The sequence below is a fragment of the Phyllostomus hastatus genome, unplaced genomic scaffold (genome assembly GCF_019186645.2).
Source record: "Phyllostomus hastatus isolate PE091 unplaced genomic scaffold, TTU_PhHast_1.1 phas_scaffold_755, whole genome shotgun sequence".
In the NCBI taxonomy this organism is placed as follows: Eukaryota; Metazoa; Chordata; class Mammalia; order Chiroptera; family Phyllostomidae; genus Phyllostomus; species Phyllostomus hastatus.
The window spans coordinates 3,443,543-3,464,288 of record NW_025334039.1 but is presented as its reverse complement, the minus strand read 5'-3'; the positions used below and the strand labels follow the sequence as shown (position 1 = coordinate 3,464,288).

At 45.8% G+C, this 20,746-nt stretch overlaps 1 protein-coding gene across 1 annotated transcript in view; it reads left to right on the top strand.

The window, feature by feature from the left end:
- POLR3B (RNA polymerase III subunit B) overlaps positions 1-20,214 on the top strand; it is a 105,059-nt gene extending 84,845 nt beyond the window's left edge. The window contains exons 24-28 of the mRNA XM_045826370.1: positions 6,001-6,104; positions 6,722-6,888; positions 11,173-11,286; positions 14,114-14,287; positions 19,468-20,214. Coding sequence (XP_045682326.1) covers positions 6,001-6,104; positions 6,722-6,888; positions 11,173-11,286; positions 14,114-14,287; positions 19,468-19,597 — 689 coding nt within the window. The 3' untranslated portion in view covers positions 19,598-20,214. The remainder of the gene's footprint in view (positions 1-6,000; positions 6,105-6,721; positions 6,889-11,172; positions 11,287-14,113; positions 14,288-19,467) is intronic.
- Positions 20,215-20,746: the final 532 nt, after the last annotated feature.

Genomic DNA, 20,746 nt, shown 5'->3' with positions numbered 1-20,746 from the left:
ATTTAAAGTAATAATAGTAACACCTTGTACTTATGTAGCACTTGAGACCCTCCACAATCCTCTCCGCCTGACGGAAGCTTTAGAGTGGAGATGTCTTTGGTTCTCTCCTTCGCTTGATCCTGCGTGAATGAAAGAGTCTAAGGGTGGGGGGGCCAGTGGAGCTAACAGTGTGAGCCCCAAGATAAGGGGTGTGATGCCAGACGACCCGGCAGAGTTCGGGTCCAAAAAGAAATTCTGGCAGCTGTTAATTTAATGTCAGAAATCAGGATTATTTTGTCTACATAGACACCTTTATTGTAAGGAGATTTCATTTAATTTTCTATTTTAAGAACAAATTTTGGACTTCGGTAGCTAGCCAGTAACCCTCTGACCTTTCAGTAAATATCCACTAAAGCTTTGAAATTAGAGTGTTTAGTGTTTTATGGCCCAGAATAAAAATCCCCAATCCTGTTTCCAAATAGTGTAGCCTCAACACATTTTATTAAGCTCTTGACACATTCAACCATGTGTATTTTGTAAAGTTCCTATGGTTATTGTTTTACAATAGCTGCTTCCAGGAGCATTGTAAGGGTTTCAATTAATCAGCCCTTTGTGTGCTTCAGACTATGCAAATTTATCACATCAGACCATTCAGCTGCTCATGGGAAAGCCATGTAAAAACTATATTGTCTTCCAGCGCCTCCTCTCATTTAGAGTGATGTTTTAATAAGAAAGCTAATCAAGTTTTCTTATGCATTATTTATCTGTTAACATGTAAGGAAGAGCCAAATTAAAATTATGTCAACTGGGATATGGCAAGTGCTGTGATAGATCTGGAAGTGATTCAACCACAGAACAAAGCTAATATGATTCAACAGTTTCTGTGTCCTCCCCTCCCCCTTGGGATTATTTAAGGTGCTGGGGAGAAAATAAAAGAAGGTTAATTCAATCACTGGAAAGGGAGAAGAGAAGAAAGGGAGTAACCACCTGTGTTAGCTTTCACATTTTGATTTAGAGATTTGCATTTCTGAATGTGTAAAGGCTTATGGAGGTGAGTTTATTCAGAGCAAAAACATTTCTTGCTTAATACGAACAAACTTGAAAGCGTTCCTGCTGCTCCTCTGGCCCCGTTTACCACCGCATTCATCAGCGGTGAACTGCTCCACACTGGAGGTCCGTGGCCCGTGTCCTGCGAAGTTCTCGAGTTTGCAGGAGCCACTGTCCTGACCGTGTGAAATCGTCCGCACGGCCCAGCCAGAGTGAGCGGCTTTTCAGCCCCTTCAGCCGCAGTCGGTGCGACTGCACTTGCTTCTCCCATTCACTACGTTGGTCTCCTTTGCTTTGCTAGTTTGCTTCCCGCTGAGAATAATCAGGTTTCTCATGTAATAATAATTCCTTGGATTTAGATACTGCCTTCCTCTAAGGACCTTAAAATACCTCTCAGACATTAGTACCTCTCATCTGTCCTTTTGACACAACTGACTCCTGAAATAGGTGCTGATTGTTCCCATTACAAAGACCGAACAAGTAAGGCTCCTCGGAGAGTGGCGCTTCCCCCCAGGAAACACCATGTCGCTCGAACAAGCCCAGAGTCAAATTAAGGTCACTTGATGCCTTGATCTCGGGCCTATATAGATCTGAGAGTCTGTGAGGTGATGTCCTTTACAGATGCCAGTCCCCTGACCACACACACACACACACACACACACACACACACACATACACGTTTATGAACCTCATGAAGACCAGGCCTTGCAGAGTGATCACTCCTTCACTGAACATCAGCTCTCTTCTGGCACTGGGACCATGGCGAGAAATCACAGCATCGTTTCACCCTTCATTTCATGCAGCGTGTTAAACCGTGCAGAATAAATAGCCTTGTCTCATAGGTAGCTGCAGAAAGTAGAGCATTAGACTGCAGCAAGCTGAATTGTGTGTTTTCATTTTCAATATTCAGTCCGATTAATTTGTGTAGGACTCCTCTCAAGAGGAGCTGTATCCCTGAGCCTCTTCCTATGTCCCCGCCTCCAGCACAGCGCTTGTCCCCCAGCGTGTGCTTGGTAATTGAGGGAAGTGAGTCTCTCTCTCTTCCCTCACTCAGAAGAGGAAGAGGAAGAATACATACCAACCTCAGAGTGGTACATTTAGTCCCAAAGTGGTTATCCATGGAAGGTAGACTTGCTAAAGAAAAAGCTTAAGTTAAGAAGTGAAACAGAATGTGATATTGAAGCGAGACCTGGCTGTCAACACAGCAGAAAACCGTTTGCTGGTCAGTTCCTGACGCACTGACAACACATCACAACAACAGCTCTTGTATCAGAAACGTCGTTATGGTTGTCGTCTGCACTTGCCACCTGCTTTCCTGTCTTGATAAGGTATCAGAATGCTTTAGATTTTTCTTGCCTTTTTTCATTACTTTCTTACCTTCTTTTTTTTTCTATTCAAATTGAGATAGGACCATTATACTAAAACAACCTGAAAAAAAAACCCCAAAATTACTTTTGAACAAGTCAGTTGCTGTTTATAAATAGAAATGGTTTCTAAGAATGATTCATCAGATTATGGATTTTTGCTGGGTCTACCTCTTCTTAAGACGAGTTATATGTTGTTCTGCTGGGCCGTGGGAATAGAAATAATGCACTGGGGCAGGCCCTCTGGTGTCCGGAGCACTGAGGTGTGGCGACAGTGGGTCGGTCCCTAGACTTGCCTTCCCTGAGTGGCCTGGTGGGCAGACTGTGGTTTCCTTAGATTCCCTGAATTCTCACCTTCACCACGTGAAATTTAGATGGTGATAGAATAATATTTTCTTTTGACTGCGTATCCGTAGAACCTTTATGCTCTTTTTACGTCCCAGTTTTTCCGTAGTATCTATTTGCATTCGTTAAAAGTTCTGTAGTGCGATCCATGGGCTACTTCCCAGTGGCCCCTCTACGTGCATTAGCGTGTCTGGGCCTGAGAACCGGGTGTGTTTGCATGTCGCTGCCAGGAGGCTGTGCTGTCCACAGTGGGGTTGGGACAGCAGCGTGAGGGAGCCAGGGGATGAAGTTTTATTTTAAAATCTGAAATGCTGTGTAAGCATTTAAGGTACGAATCAGTGATTGTTCCACAACAGCTTCCATTCGATATGGTTTATTTGTAGTCCATCCTCTTTTCAAGGATCCAGGGAGTGTTTTAACACACTGAAGCATACTGCATATCATTTACATTTTTAAACCAGCATTACAGAAAAGTGACTATAACTTTCAAGAGTTCTAAATATAGAAAGAGATTTTATGCTCTGTCCTTGGAGAAAACAAATGACAATTTTCCACTTGAAAATAAGAAAAGAAAGCTTCCTGCTTTGATTAAGGAATTGAATAATTCTAAATCAGAGAAATACCGTTTAAAAAAGAAAGTCTGGTTCTAAGATTGAGAATTCTCTTCTCCCCCTAATGAATTCGGTAAAATGCAAACTTTTAAAAATCATCTGTCTAATTTGAGATTCGAGATCATCAAATTCTGTCTAAATATTTTGTTTTAACTTCTAAGCTCATTATGGTTTCTTTGTGTTAACTTGTATTAAAATCTGTCAGCTATGACTAGTCTCATAAGCACAGTCAGCGGACCAGAATAAGTTAATTATTTACTTGTGTCACTAGTGCTCTTCATCTAATGAAATGCACAGCTGTGTTAGATCTGCAGTTGGATGTGTAGCTCCCATTGTTCTGCAAGTCAGCAGAGGGTAGAAGCCGCAATGATGGAGAGCCCTCAGTTCTTTCTGCTGTTCTGGCTTTCTGTGTCGATTTCATGGATCTTTTATCATTCACTTTCACACAAAACAAACAACACAGGGCTGTCTGCTATGGGAACCATCTTGGCATATAAAAGGGTTTTCAGAGCCTAAAGTAATTTTAAGTTAGCTAAGATTTAATTTTTGGCGTACAGGTGCCCTTGATTCAGATGTGGCCAAAGCAGTTCCTATACTGGAATGAAAAATCTGAAAGTTACTTAAGTATTTTTAAGTGCAACGTCAAAAAAGGACTAATAAGAAAATAGCGTCCCAAAAAGGAAGCTCTATGCTCTAAATATTAATCAGATTTCAAGCAGAGTTATTAGAGATTCAGATTTCAAGGGAAGGGGCACTGCTTTCATTTTAATAACAAAATGAAGTTACCTTTGCTGGAATTAATCTGTTGGCTAAAATTGAAAATGCAAAATGCAAATCTCCTTCCCTTCCTCCAGTGCAAGTATGCCAGGCTTCCTTCCTGGGTTTTGGTGCCTCCCGCCCCTTGCTGCCACCTTCTCTTGTCAGAGGGCGAGCAAGCAGCTTCCTCCTGAGCCGCCCCAGGCATCCCCCGTGAACTGCTGCTGAAGGGAGGCTGAAGATTCTCTGGCTGTGCTTGTAAGGGACATAGCTGTACCCTCCCTCTCCTCACTCCCCAAAATGACACCTCAGCCAAGCATATCCTGGACCGGCCTCTTAGGAATTGCTGTTTGTAACGTTTTGTTCACTGCCAAGCAATGTTGGTGGTGGTGCACCTTGATTTACAATTTCATCTCTTTCAGAGATTTCCCGGGAGTCCTAGTGTTTTGTCAGGTTAATTTCAATGTGGACAAGATGGACTTTGGGAGGGAAGACAGAAGGGTCGCACACTCTGCTTGATTTAAATTCTAACACATTGTGGCTGAATTTGAAATAAGGCGAACTGAATGTTTCTGTTCTTCATGTAGGAAAGCGTACTTTCTTTATAATAAACAATGCAATGCAGTTTCAACCAAAAAGCCAGTTAAAATACCCACATATGCGAGAATTTAACTCCACAAACCTAATTACCATATTATTGCCAGCCACTAAAAGTCAAAATATTAATAACCGGTGTTGGATAGGCACATGGTATACTTTTACTTTAGACTTGAGCTCTTGATGATTATAACACATCCCCAAAATTTCACTTGAAAATAGTGTAATTCTGTAGAAATCAAGCTGAGCAATGCAAAGTTTCTTTGAGAGCAATTCCTTTTCAGTAGCTGCAGATAGTTAATAATTTATATGCAAGGGAAAAGGAGTTTTATCTCACTAGCATAAAGCCTTTTTTTTGGTCCAGTGCCATTCATTGTATACTAATTTTCCAATTCTGAATTATATAGGTTGTGGTTAACAATCTAAATTATACCCCTATTCCTCCTACCATGGACAGGAAATAAGAGGAGTTACCAAGTATTTAAGCAACAAAATTCCCTCCAAGTTAGTAATAAAGGTCAGTTAATTTAAGAGACTATTTAGTGTCCACAGAGTTGGTAGGCTTTTGTTCTGTTGTGTTTTTATTCTTAGAACACATTTCTAATTTTAGTCTTTTCTTCCAAGAATAATTTGGTATTTAATTTTATTATTCAACTTTACAACTTTGAGCAAAGATCACTTTCCTCACGTGTTATAAGTTATGTGAATGAAAATTCCTTAGGGCATGTTAGACTCAGCCAGGGAAGCCCTGGCAAGAATCGGCCAACCAGCCCGCTCTCTGCAGCTAATAGGTACGCCCATTAGCTCACCAGCCACACACGAGAACGTCTTGTCACAGGTTTAGAAAGCACAGCTGAACACACCCCTCACTCATTCCGTTCTGTGCCTGGTGGTCGGAGAGCCTGGAGCCCCGTGGTTGGGCCCAGTGTGCAGCAGGTCATGGACAAGCCAACGAGGAGTGAAATTGCTCGTGGAGTGTCGGGGGCATTGACGAGCCAGGGCCCAGTGAAGCCACTGCTGTCCCATCTCGGTGGCACGAGAGGCCGGGCAAGCAGCCCGAAAGCACCACCATGTGTCGTACCAGCAGGCCAGTCCACGGGCTGCCATGCCTTTCTGCAAGGACAGCCATTTTTGAACTATCTAGCAGGATTGTTGGAAATTGCTTCTGTTACTCTTGACAGAGACCATGGGGAAGGTTTGAGAGCAGTAGAAATGGAGATAGTGGCAGGGAGATCCCAGTTAAGTACCGTATTCTTCCTTTCTGCCAATTTGCTTGACAGGGTGTACCATCTCTCCCCCAGGTGTCTGCGGTTTGATCGTCCCTCAGGAAGACATGCCGTTTTGTGATTCTGGCATCTGTCCGGACATCATCATGAACCCGCACGGCTTCCCATCACGAATGACGGTCAGTGCGATTTTCAGAGGCCCTTCTTTGGAGGAAGAAAGCTGGCAGTTGGTTGGCAGTTAGTGGAGGTGCTGGGACCCTGAAACTGATTTTTAGGAAGGGCCCCTTGGCCCCCAGCCAGATAAGTAGGCTCTGAGCCCCTGACCATGGGGGACTGCTGTCCTGTGCGGAGAGCACGTGGAGCTCGGGTGCCCCGCCTTCGAGAGCAGTTCTCTGAGCATCACCCTTACCCTCAGCAAAGAACCGCCTGTGCCAAGCCCAGTGTGTCTCCCTTTCCGTGGTGGTGGTTTTATAATCCTGGCTCCGCCACCTACTGGCTGTATGACTGGGGAAGTTGCTTAACCTCCATGTACTTGGGTTCCCTCCTGTGTAAAGTCGAGTAATAGTGCCTGTCCTGCAGCAGTTCTTGGAGGCACAGACTTAGATCACGCCTATGAAGTTTTTCCAACAGTCGGTCACACAGTAAGAGAGCAACAAATATTTACTGTCGTTAATTGATCCCTCTTATTAATAGTAGTAGTCTCATAATTCTTTGGGGAAATAGTCCATATCTAAGTAAACAAACGGGATTTCTATGCCACAGGAAGGTACTCACTTACGTTGCTCACATCCCACAGGTGGGAAAGTTAATCGAGCTGCTGGCCGGCAAGGCAGGCGTGTTGGACGGCAGATTCCACTACGGCACCGCTTTCGGAGGCAGTAAAGTGAAGGATGTGTGTGAAGACCTCGTTCGCCACGGTTACAACTACTTGGGGAAAGACTATGTGACGTCTGGCATCACAGGGTAAGTAAGTGTGTGTTCAGATGTTTTAAAGTAAAGGTAGGAATTTATTAGGATAAGAGGTAGGGGCCCTTAAGATATTCAGCTTTACTCCTTTAAGAAATCTGATATAAGAACATCCAGATATATGATGGAGGTGTTAGCTAATGCTGTGGTGGTCATCGTTTTGCAATATATAAATGTATCAAATCAACATGTTGTACCCCTTAAACTTGCATAATGTCATGTTGTCAATCACTGAGCTGGCCACAAAGTCTGTTTAGTTTTTTTCCGTAAAATAAAAGACACATTTTTATTTTCACCAATAACTTTACTAATTTGGATATTTTGAGTATGTCGGTTATCTCCCACTTTCTAGTGGGTAGAAGCCAGGGGTGCTGCTAAACATCTTCCAATGCAGCAGACAGCCCCACAGCAAAGAGTTATTTGGCCAAAATGTCAGTAGTACCAAGAAACTTTGCAAACCACTGACATGTTTGATCAGTCACAGCACCTTTTCCATTCACAGCACAAATCTTTTCTTTTGCATCTCAGTTGTGTTTTCACCTTTCTTGAAATAATAAAGCATAATATGCCAAAAGTGTTGCATATTTTCTTCCATATTAAATGGTTATGCAAAAATTCATCAATGTTGATAAGTTTTTTTTTAAGGCACACTGATATGACAGCTATCACAATCCAATCTAACAAAATTGTTTCAAATGAAGTTAAAGACAACTAAGCACTACTAGAGCCATTGCATGGAAAAAACTAAATGAATTTTTTGGCTAACCCAATATAACTCAATAAAACAGGGAGGAGAAGAAAAGAAAGTCCAAATACAGGAAACTGATAAATTAAGAACTACTGTTTTACTAGTGGGGTTATTTAAAAATTAGAAAATATTTAATTTATCAAAATAAGATTTCTGCACAACTTTTAAGGAACAAATTACTTTTATATAATGCAAAATTCCTTAATTGTTGAACTTGCAGTGCATTAATATGATGAATATCAGGTAATCAGTGCTGTCAGAAGGTCTGAGGCCTACGGTTTGCACACTCACTAACTAAAAATGATTAAATACTGAACATGAGCGAGGTACTAAGTTTGCAACAGTGAACAAAATGGACGTGGTCCCTGACCTATGGAGCTCACTGTTGAGATGTGTTGCTAGACGTTAAAAAGTAACAGATAACCTTTAACTTCTCAGCAGGGCCCACCCCTGACTACTTAATTTAACACTACAATCCAGTATTGCCCATTTCCGGCTTTCTTCTTCTCTGTAACATTCATCGTTATCAAACACACTGTGTGATAATACTATATAACATTATCACCTGTCTCCCCAAGTGGAATGTAGCCCCCATGAGAGCAGGGCTCGTCTGTTTTTACTGTTTTGTTCAGCGTCTAGCTCGGAGCCTGATGGGGTAGGCACTCCATAAATGTTTGCTGAATAAAGGAATGACAACAAGCAATGCAAGTACAAATAGCTCTCACCAGAATGAAGACGAAGGGTAGGTTAGAGGACCCCGGTGAGGAGGTAGATATTTCAGCAGAGATGTGAGCGATGAGAAGAATAGAGCATTTGAAGAGTGTTCCACGCAGAGGAAAAGCGTATTAACACCTTACAAGGGACAGAGCTTGGTAAGTCCCGGCTCCTGGAAGAGGCCAGGCTGGCTGCAGTGCAGTGAGGAGGCAGTGGTGCAGCCTGAGGTGAGGGTGGGGAGGGGACAGCAGGCCACACAGGCGGAGCGCCAGGCCTTCCTTTTAACCTGTTACCGTGAAGGGCAAGGTTTGGGAACTCAACCTGCACGTGACTTTAAAGGATCGAGTTAGTCGTTGGAATTAAGACACACTTACGTATGTTTATGCCAGGTAAACCCGTGGGACAGAGTGTTTGTTCCGTTCCTCTGTGGCTTTAAACCCGAAACTCACCAGTGAGCCCAGTGCGGGAGCCCTGGGAGGACACACAGCGTGACTCCGGCGCTGCACACACACTCCCCGGGCTAACTGAGACGGCCACAGTCTGTTTCTGCTAAAACTACCGAGTGCTTCTAAAATGGTTTATCCAGACTACGATAAAGAGATTTATTTAGGTGCTTCATACTTGAGATGTTATAGAAAATCACATTACAGGGAAAGAATAATGGTTCATTTCAAAAGTGATTCAAATAGCTAAAGTCCATTTCAAAAAAACGCAGTTGTCATTGCTAAACTGATCATCTTAGTCTTTGCTTCTCATCCAGCAGTAATGCAGAAGCTGACCAGAAAGCAAGCAAATCCAACGACCCAAGTTGGTGGACCTCCCGAACCCGAACATAATTTCACTGAACGGTTTGAATGGATTATGCCCTGCTTGCCATAGGCAGCTGTGGGCTGCGTCCGTCTATATCCCAGTCCGCTGCTGCCCCAGCCCCGGCTCTCGTTCCCTTCCCGTCCATCTCAGAGCCCACAAAGGGCTGGCAGACATACTCACCCCCCAGATTTCATCCTCCCTCACACTCGAGCATAGCCGGCAGGGAAAATTGCATGTGGCTTTATTCATTTGATGATGGAACGGTGACAGAGTTCCACAAGTTCAACCATGAGCGACCAGACTGTGGAGCAATAGAATCATTCAGTATTAGAGCTAGAAAGAAACTCGGTCCAACCACCTTGTTGTACAACTTAGAAAACTGAGAGGAAGAGGTCTCGTAATTACTGTATGACACACTGAGACAAGATTAGGGTCTCCTGACACCCTGTTTGTCGTGCCTGCCACTCCGCTCTGGGTCTTCCAAGAATCTGGTCGTGCTTAAGCCAGCAGAATGGCTTGAGAGCTGCAAAAGCCTTTGCTAGTGACGCTGAAAGTATTGTGAGGTATGTAGCGAGCATGCAGGGACAAAAGCCCTTATGTGCCTCTCTGCCGTGTCTTTTGCTTCATCTGCTCTTTCTGCTCTTACATCACTCTGTGGCCCACATTTCCTTGGCTCAAGAACGGCTAGCATGGCAGGAGAGCCCTGGGTTCGAATCCTCCTGCATCACTCATTGGCTCTTATTTAACCTCATGGACCCTCTGTGTCGATTTCTTCACCTTAAAAATAGGAATGACAATACCTCCCTCCCTGGATGGCAGCATGGATTAAATGGCACATGGTAGATACTTTATGTCTTGGCAGAAAGGAAGTTCTGGGGCAGTAAAAAAATTGTGAAGTCTTCAGTCCCCTGGCTACCCTTGCTCCAGACTTAAGAAAAGAGTTCTCTTCTGGCAAAGCAGTTACATATTCACTCCTTTTGAACTCTCACCACAGTATGTCTAAAGACTCATCGAGTGGGCTGTGACAGACGTTTGCTGAGCATCAGTTACCTGCCAGGCGGGGCTGTTTGTGCCGGAGCCACAGGGACAGGGGAGGCAGAGCGCTTGTCTTGCTGAGTCTACTTCTTGTGGGGAAGACAGACAATAGTCAGAGAAACAATAAATAGGTACCATGACACCAGCGGGTGGTAAGTGTTTCGAAGAAAATAAAACCAGTGTAGGAGTTGAGACAGGGCGTGGGTACAGCCATGCTGGAGTAGGAGGAGGGCTCCTTTAGCTAGGCGATCGGGAAAGTCTCTCTGAGGCAGTGAAGTGTTTGAGCTGAGTGACCACCTGCCGGGAGAATGATTTAGGCAGAGGAAACAGTACACGCAAAGGCCCTGTGGCAGGCACTCTTGCTACGTTTGAGGAGCAGTGAAGAGGCCCGTGTTACTGGAGCAGAATGAGCCATGGACAAAGGGAATAGTAAATGAGTCGGATATGGGTAGGAACCAGATTACAGTGGACCTTATGGCTGTATAAAGAATTGGGGGCGATATAGACTCTGAGTGTAATGGGAAACCACTGGGAGTTTAGAGCAAAAGAAGGACCTGCTGTGATGCCGACGGTGGAGGAAACCACTGTGGCTCGTTATGCGAAGGACAGATTGCTGAGCGCGGAGAGCGGAGCAGGGAGAGCAGCTAGAAGCCGGTCTGCAGCTGCCCAGGCAGGACGGGTGCTGGCCTGACTGGAGCGGGCGACCGAGGGGGCACCACCCCCACACACTGTGTTACCGGCTGTTTGAGTTTTCACTTCTTAATTAAATAGTGTCTCTCTTAATGTATCCACGGCACTTTTATGTTTTCAAATCTAGCCTCTTCGTTTACCGCAGACTGAAAATCATTCTCTGACTCGATCGTAAACCCCTTCACAGGCAAATAAGGGCCTGCCAGTGCCAAGACCCGGGACAGGCTGTTTCCCATGAGCCCAAACTTCGCTTCTCAATCCCAAACTCTGACCTTGTCTTTCAGCGAGCCCTTGGAAGCCTACATCTATTTTGGCCCCGTGTACTACCAGAAGCTGAAGCACATGGTGCTGGATAAGATGCACGCCCGGGCCCGGGGGCCACGGGCCGTCCTCACCAGGTGAGAGGAGAGCACATGCAGGCGGAGGGTGCGGGCGTCACGCCTCCCTCGGGTCTCCCGGGACAGCAGTGAGCAGACTCAGCACAGTTTCCGTCTCCCTGGGTGGCACCCTTCGGGGTATTAGGCGTCAACAAAAATTACATATGTCTGATGAGCATGAAAACATGGCACCCAACTAAAAATCACTTCATAGGCGCAAGAGCAAACCCTCCGTAAGTCTTGATAGTAGCCTTCTCCTCACTAATCATTTACTGTTTTCCAGTTTGCTCATGTGGTCCCGTTCAAACAGGTTCTTTGTAAGAGTGTAGATCCCCTGACGCACACGCATGCCAGTGCGCCCGCGCTCTCCCACACGTACACAGAGGACATGGGCACACATGATCTGGTAGCCTGAGCTCCGGGGTCCGCGTGTGCCCCTTCACCAGCGTATTCCCCTTCACGGGGCATCCCAAGCCCAGTGTCCGTGTGTTGATGAATGGGTATAATTGTTGGGAAAGAGAGTGTAGTACGGTTTACGTGTCCTTAATACTACATTTTTCAGGTGCAGAAGCATAGCGTAAGGCGGTAGTTCTCAACCAGGGGCGATTTTGCCTTGTCTGAAAACATTTTGGGGTGCTCGACAATGTCGACAATGTCTGAAAACATTTTGGGGTGTCACAGTCGGGGGCTGGGGGAGCAACTGGCATCCAGTGGGTGAGGCCAGGAATGCTGCTGAGCATCTTGCAGTGCACAGGACAGCCTCTGCCCCAGAGAATTAGCCAGCTCAGGGCAGGCTGACTGCCCCGGGTGAGGAGCCCCGGGAGGGGAGGAACGCAGGCCCCGGACTCAGAGTGCCATAGATGTGAGCTCAGCTCCACCGTGCAGCACCGCCGAGAGCCTCAGACAGGTCACTACGGCTCTCGGCTTCGGTTTTCCTCACACGTGAGGTTGAGGTAGAGACAATAATGCCCACTACACAGCGTGCTGGTGAACGTCCGATGTTTGAATACATACTGTATGCGGCACTGATCCATGGAGATGCTCAGTAATATCCAATCCCCTTCCCATGTTCACAGAGCACTGCTTAGATGTTGCAGTGCAGTGGAGGGAGCAGAGGATGAAGGAGCTGGTATTTGGATGCTTGTTTTTTCAAACCAGGGGAGAGGCGTGGATGACTTCACTCCCTGACCGTGTAAAACTGAGCAAATGCACATACCTGCTGGATTGATGGGCATGTGTGTGCTCAAGGTACGGAAGAGGGAAGAGAAGCTGAGATTCTCAAGGCAGCCATGGCTTTAACACTAAGACTGTATTTGAGTTACAAGCATTTTTCCCCGAATACTGTCCCCTCCAAAGCTTCCATTTCAGTTACAACATCCAAAAACTATTTCAGAGCAATATAAATGTCAAAGCAGTTATTTCCTATTTTTTGCTTTGCTGTAGTAAAAAAAAATGTTACTTTAGTATTACGTTTGTGTATTCCATGTGAAGACGGCCTGGAGTGCATTTGTCTGTAGTCAGTTACCTTGGTTAAAATCCAGGTTTTGAGTGCTGCCCTTGTGTGACCTGGCCACCTTCACCCGTCCGGCGCCCACAGGCGGAGGCGTCCTTCCCCTGCCCCGGGAGGCTCTGCTCGCAGATAAAAGCGCATGCGTGTCGTGCTCGGTTATGAAGTTCCCACTGCATCGTGTTCACTGAGAGCTACTTACAAGTTTCTCCTGCGTAGATTTTCTGTTGACAAATAATGTGCAACTTAAATCAATTTTCCTTTGTAACTATCAACAACAAGACTTAAAATTTCGGCATGGCTGGCAGTCATGTGTTTATGTTCTTAACTCTCTGGGAAACTGGCAGCGATAACCACCAAGATTAAAAGACGCTATGGAATAAAGCAAACAAGAGCCTTATGGACCACCCCACCCCCCCTCCCTCTGGACCGCCCCCAAGGAGCATCACCCCAGCATGAGCCAGCCGGGGTGTGTGCGTGTGTGCGTCTCATAGTTCGTGTCATCAGTATCTAGGCGGGGTTGCCTATGTTGCCGCAAAATCCCCTCGTTTTGCCTGCATCCTTGATACTGGATTCTTAACTTGTTAAAGTATCCTCAAGCCCTGCAGATGCGTAAGTCCCAGGGAGTTCACTCAGGGGGCCCATAGCTTCCCAGTTCAGTGCTCCCCCTAAGGAGGAGCGGAACATGTTCATACATGAAGGGCCTGTTCAGGAAGGACCTGAGTGGGACACACAGCGGGGCTGTGAGACAGGGAGGTGAGTCTCTGGGAAACCTCCCATCTGGCTCCAGGTGATTCCTGATCTATTCCAAATTTATAGAAACCCATTTGCTTCTTTCCGTGTTTAATTTATGTAACAGTAAAGCTCCTCCCTGCAGGCCTGGGAATAACTGGAGGACTTGGATTTCTTCCACGGCCTGTTCTGCTCAGTTTTTCTGCTTGTAAATAACAGAGAACTGAGACATCTCTGAACGTATTCCAAGGACACCTTTCCCTGGTAATAGTGATAGTGATGCTGATAGTACTGCTAGCACTGGTATTTTGCATGCTATGTATTAATTTATTTTATCATTATTGATGTCATTTAAGTAATTGTTATTTTCATTTAATAATAAAAATAGCAGTCAGTTCTGGGGCTACATCTCTTCTCATTTACGGCTCCTTCAGGTAGTTAGCCTCGTGTACACTGTGCAAACGAGACTGAGCAGCATGCTCAAGGTCACTGCCTGATAAGCGATGTGAACCCAGGTGAGGCCTGCTCCAAAGCTTTGTGCCCTCAGCCGGAATGCGATGCTTCCCCTTTGTGTAATGGAATAACACTTCTGTCTCACTTGTTTCAAAGGCAACCCACTGAAGGTCGATCTCGTGATGGTGGTTTGCGCCTTGGAGAAATGGAACGCGACTGTTTAATTGGTTATGGAGCCAGTATGCTTTTACTAGAGCGACTAATGATTTCAAGTGATGCCTTTGAGGTTGATGTCTGTGGGCAGTGTGGACTTCTGGGGTATTCCGGCTGGTAAGTGGATACCATATGTCTTTCATACCGCACCTCTTGCCCCTTAAATCACAGCTCGAGAATTGACCCTGATCACACCCACATATTCTCCAGCCTCCCCCGTCCCTGCATTCCTAGAATGGGGGGTTCTGTATGCACATGTTTACTTTGTCTACCTAATGTCCTGCTCTTTACACTGCTAGCATTTAAACTTCCAAGGAGTAAGGGTTTTGTCCTCTTTTTAATATCATGTTGAGTACCTTTTATAACATTGTTTACTTATAACAGTCCTAGCAGAGCCATTGTTAGGTGTTATAATTATAAAATGTTATAAATAGAAACATTTTAAAGAAGATTGTGTTGAATACCCTAATTTAACCTCAGACCTAAAGAACCAGGTATGTCGCCCCAGATTTTATAGTAAATTGGTGACAGAGCCGAGACCAGAACCTGGTCTTCAAATGCCTTGTGTGCACCCCGTCTGCACGGCAGGCCGCTTTCCACTCGGACGGTGAACCCCACAGTGGCAGAGACCATGTCTGCCTCAGTCTTTCCCTCACAGACACTGAGTGACAGTCCACCAGGGGCCAGACTCAGCCCCAGACCACAGCGGCGAATAAGACAGATGAATGGCTGCCCACTGGGTGCTTGTCCTCCAGTTCATTCTAAATATGACTCTGTCTTGTCAACCCCTGCTTCTCCAGCCTGGGACCTGGAAGATGCATAGTGGAAAATAATTGCTAAATGGTACTAACCCTGCGTCTAGAGGGTTGCCAGTAGGTAAACTATGTAATTCATAGTTTATCATTTCTGTGTAGAGTTCAGTACACAAAGTCCAGCTTAGATAGTGACGCGGCGTATTTTTTGTTCTTGTTTGTGTAGTCAGAGCACCTTCTCTTCCTTGCAGTGGTTCCGCTGTCCAACTAACTACTGCTCTGCTTAGCACTGGTCATGATCCAGAGCCCTGAAACAGCCCTGTAGACAGGAGGGCCTGTAGTTCCCCAGGCTCTGCTCACTTTCCTAGCAGAGACCAGGTCTACCAGGGTCTGAAGCAGGCACTGCAAGGATGGGAAACAGCTTCAACTTCCTCATCACCCCTCGCTTTCCTTCCCAAAGCCCCTTTCCCTGGGGCGGGGCAGTCCCCAGAAGGAGAGAGTTAGGCCTAGATGAGCACTCGTTACTGGAGCTTGAGGGTTAGTTACATGGGCTGTCTTTTCCTCATGAGTCCCCCGCTCAAAGCCCCCTTACAGAGAAAACCCCAACTTTTTGCCATCTTAGCTGCCACTTACTTGGTTGAATGAAGCAAATTAAGAGTCAGCACCAGAAGCCTTCTTAGAACACAGTGTATAGGACTTGCTAGTTAAATGTCAAAATCTCTTAGCCAGAATCAATTATTTGATCATTTTGACGTAGAAGGGTTGGTGAGACCTGTGTGTGAGGAAATCATCTCATCTTAAAAACTAACACAAGAGGTGGCCGTTTGCCTTTCATGAGATTGCAGAGATGGGGTAACCTTAAACTTGGCTCTTTCTCATGTCAATGACATGGAGGGGGTGCTGTTTCAATTCTGAAATGCACATTGAGTTTGCTTTTTATTGTCCTGTATAACAACAACAAAAAAAGTATATAATAGGAAGATGCCTGGAACTTAATTCCACTATGCTGAAATCTTCAAATTTGGTACAAATTTAGTGCAGAAGAGTCATTTTATTACCAATAGGGATCATGAAACTTTAAAAAAGAATTTCTCTTTCTTCATTCTCCTAAAGGGGATGGGGATGGGGAGCAGGGGGAGAGAGGAAAAGAGAAGGGAGGGAGAGAGAGAAGGAGGGAGGAAGGCTAAGAGGAAAAATTTTTTAAAGGAAAAAAGAGGGAGCAAAAGAGAAAGAAGGGAAGAGACAAGGCAGGAAGGAGAGAAAAGGAAAGGAGGGAGGGAGGGATGCAGGGAAAGAGACAAAAAGAAGGAAAGAGGGAGAGAAGAAAGAAAAGGAAGGAGGGAAAGAAGAAAATGAAAAGGAAAGAAAGGTAGTGAGGAGAGGAAGGAAAGAAAGAGAGAAAAAGAAAACAAATAGGGAGGGAAAGAGGTAAAACAAAGAAAGGAAAAGGAAAGGAAGGAAGAAGGGAGGGAGGGAAAGACAAAACAGAGGGAAAGAAAGAAAAGAAAGGGAGGGAGGAGAAGAAAAGGAAAAGAGATGGGAAGGAAGGAGGGAGGGAAGGAAAGAAGGAAATGGAAGAAAGAAAGGAGGAAAGAGAGAAAGAAACGAAAGGTCATATCTACTCATGCACTTTGAAAGCCTCCCCCCCACCGTCCTGCCGAATCCTCAGGGAAGCTGAGGTGAGCAGTAACTAATGCCTCCATCATTCTGTCGAAGTCCTATCTTCTTTCCTCCTCCATTTCTATCTCATTTAGAGATCATCTCATGGCAGTGCCTGATTTGGAAGCTCATGTGTTCAATGTGCATTGTATTTGAAATCCTTTGAAAGGGGGCTAAATCAGGTTACACGGTTTAAGGGTCTTTACTGTAATTAAACAGACCTGGATGTACCGTGTGTCTGATTCTGAATGGCCTGTTTCTACCCTTGTTGCCAACAGGAAAAAATCCTCATCCAGGCTGGAAGTCTGGCAGCCTCCTTGCGCTGCTGTCAGGCAGGGGAGCGTAATGATGCTGTCACTACCCAGTTACCTGAGGTGTGCGCTGGGCTGTGTGGGAGGGAGCGCCGCGTTTGTCCGAGGAAGCGCTCTGTAATGAACAGCACAATGGAGGCTGAGTAATTAGAGCCGTTCAGAACCTTGAAACTGGCCTTCCGTCATTGATTTGCACATTAGCAAGGCATTGCTATGGGGATGTTTACAGCGAGACTGTTCCACAGAAGGCTCGGAGGGCCTAAGTCACAAAAGAGAGGTCCAGAAGGAAAACTGCGGTGAAAAGAAAGCCCCGTTAGGATAATTAGCTCATAGAGGACATTTTACTGGACAGTCATTCCTCACGTGAAGCCACAGCCTCCTTCCCTGGCTGGCTTTGCCCTGAAAAATCAGTTTATTTGATTGTTGTTTGGGTCAAGTTTTTTCTTTAGAAAGTATTCAGGTACAGGGGAAGGATAATTTATATGTTTTTTATTTGTGTGTGTGTGTGTGTGCATTGGAACAATTTAAACATGCCAGAAATATTTCATAAGAGAGAAGATTAGTGGGCTTCCTGAAACATCACGAATCAGCACACGGAAGTCTTAAACAGGTTAGCATGGATCGAATTCACAGGGTAATGACAGGAGAATCAGCAAGAAGTTGCTCTAGTTAAATCCATTTCTCCAATTGAATTAAGGCATGAACATGATTCCTGAATAAATTAGATCAACCCAGGCACATGCGGAACAGTTTTTAAACTGCCATGCATTAAAGAGATCCTTAGGTAATCCTCTAGGAAAAAGTCGTGCGCCGTGTCTCTGTTCTGACTGTGGCGAGTCGAATCCTCCAGTCGAATCCTCCGCGGTGTCTGCCCAGCCGCCTACAGTCCCTGGGAGGGACCCAGGCCCGCACCCACGCGGGCTCCTCCTCTGGAAGTGCAGGTCTGTGGAGTCGCAGCCACCTGCACTTTCTCAGCCGTGGTGATTCTGTTTTCTGAAACGATCAAAGCCGTATTTTGCTGATTACAAAAATGATCCCTGCTCTTTGTAGAATATTCAAAGTTATGAAAAATAGTCACATTAATTCCCACCACCCAGAGATGAAAGATGTTAATTTTTTTGCCACTTTGGGAGATATCTGTGTTTGCCCGTAGTTCTGTACTGGTTTTTTTTAGATCATGAATTCTTTCGAGATTCTGCTAGTAGCAGGAGAATACAAACAGGTACCAAACAAATCCTGTTACGTGTGATTTGGGGGGCTTCGTGCACTTACTGGAACCCATCTGAGAACCCACTTTGGGACCATGCTGTCTAGCAAACCGCTCTTCTCACCTCACGGTGGGTGCTGGGCACCTTCACAGCACAGTAAGCACGGGCCTGCACCACTGCATTCCGCGGCGGCACGGTGTCCTCTGCGTGAATGTCCTGCTGCCAGAGAAGTCCCCTGCTGTGTGCTGTTAGAGACAGTGTGATCGTGAGCGTTCTTGTGCGCATATCTTTGCCACTTCTGTGGTTACTTAAATAGTATGTGTGTTTGTATTTTTTGCACATACTGCCTTACTGCCACCCACAATAGCCTTTCTCGTTCGCTGAGGAATCCTCCGCCAGGACCTGGTTAGCGCTGGGTCTTCTCAGCCTTGGTTGCCATTCCTCCTGCACTCGTTTCCTCTTCTGCTCCCCGGGGGACCTGGTTTTCTGCCAGTGAAGTCTCAGGACTCGGACTGGGCACCAGTTGTCCCAGGCGCCCCAGACCTTTGAGGTGAAAGGGGAGGCCCTGTTTGGGTCTGGAACCTGACGGAATAGAATAGTTAGTTGGCTTTCTTCCTTGGGGCCCTTCTTTGGTTGTAGCTGTTCGGTGAGACCGAGAGTCAGTTCACTGGCTCTCCTGAAGGGAGAGAGAAGAAGACCCTGGCTGGGAGAGCAGGCACGCTGGGTAGGGACACGGGCGGTCGTGCGGGTTCAGGGGGAACATGCGCACGCACACAGGGCCTGCACGCTGTGAGTAAGGCAGCTCCGATGCTAATAGAGCCAACTTTGAAGGGCTCTGGAAAAATACGTAACGTTTGATTGGACACCACCTTTCTGTATGTAAGTCTCATCTTTCCCAGAAATCCAAGGGTGAACGTTGAGCCTCTTGCCTAGAATAGCGCAGTGTATGTAGTAGATGCTTATCACTGCATGGAGACTCAGTCTGTTTAAAATCCTTCCCGCAATTGAAAGCCTAAATCTGAGGAGCTTTCGGATGGCTCAGATTTCCCGGGCTGATTCAAAACAAGTATGTGGGCAGGTGTTTTGCATTTCAAGGAGAAACATCGAGCTGTGTAGTGCTAACTAATTAAAAGTACATGTTTTTAAAACGGGAGGAGTGATCACTTGTTTTGGTTTTTTGCTTCTTTTCACTGTGTGGACACGTAAGTGCATGTTGGGTAATGTGGCTGAACCCCAAGAAACAGAAAACCAGCTTGGTGGAATGCTGATAGAATCTGTTTGGGAGAGTCCTCCCTTCTGGAGTGCAGGCATTTATTTGTTTGTTTCTGAGTCGCTGTCCCTCTAACACATGCTGACTTGGGTTCCAGGTGCCACTACTGCAAGTCGTCTTGTCACGTGTCTTCCCTCCGCATTCCGTATGCCTGCAAGCTGCTCTTCCAGGAGCTGCAGTCTATGAACATTATCCCCAGGTTAAAGCTGTCCAAATACAATGAGTGAGGAAGGATGCGACCGTGATTATTTAAAGAGAACAATCCATATGTCCAACGCAGCGCAACTTAGAAGGGATTGAGAACCACTTCTGCTCCTGTGAACAATTGCTTTGAACGGTCTCTTGGAAGAAAACAAAAAGTGACGGAGAGGCTCTTTAGACACTAGATGACTGAGTGACCAGCCTTGGCCCGTGAGCCTGGGGCCGTGGAAGAGACGCCCGCAACGTGGGTTCCGATGCAGCTCCTCGTCCACGTACTGAGTTTGAACCACACGTGGCCGTGACCTAAAATGTCCTGGTATCTTGAAATTTACTCGTTAGAAAAACCTTCCTCCTTGAAAAGCATGTTTGGGGTTTAATAAAACTCAGGATTTTTATGAAACCTGACGGATAGGAAGAATCTGTTTGAACCAGTGGGCTCGGCCTTTGTGGGTGAGGGGGCTGGTCTGAGCAGTGAGGAGCGGAAGCCCCATGGGACCCCGAGGGCGTGGCGGGTGAGGTGGGGGCTCTCTTACCCGCTACTGTGAGGTGCTGAGTGCCCTTCCTCCCGAACTCTGCCTTTTTACACCCAAACCTTACAGTTGAAGCTCGATGACATATAATAAACGTATTTCTACCACCTTCAGAAAGTTTGCCAGTGATGTCACTTTGCCTTATGGACTTAATTGCTACTATTTTGAATCTCCATGTCGTACCACGTACAATAATCCTTGTTGAATATATGAAAACAATTCCATGAACGCTTTGTAATTTTTCTCTTCCTTCCATTTCTGCCAGGATGTTAGCTTTCCATTTTCGTTTTAATCTGACAGCCTTCTTGACCCATTTCTAACTTGTTCTTAATTGCTCTGCCCTGAAGGCAGATAAACATTTGTGTTAAGAATTATGTATAAAATAAGTCAGAAAAGCTTTGAGTAACAGTCTGATACTGCGTTCCCAGCACGTCACAATGAACAGGTTTCACAGGATAGTAACAGGTTTTCATGTACCGACAAGAATCAAGTTCCAGTGTCCGAGGAGGCTGAGAAAATGGGTGCAGCCAAGTTGAGCATACCGGACTTTTCTACACCTTTACCAAGCCCCGTACTCCGCGAGTCTCCGAAAGAGGGGTGTTCCAACACACTGGTCGTTGCCCCGAGAACAAACCTGTGACCACT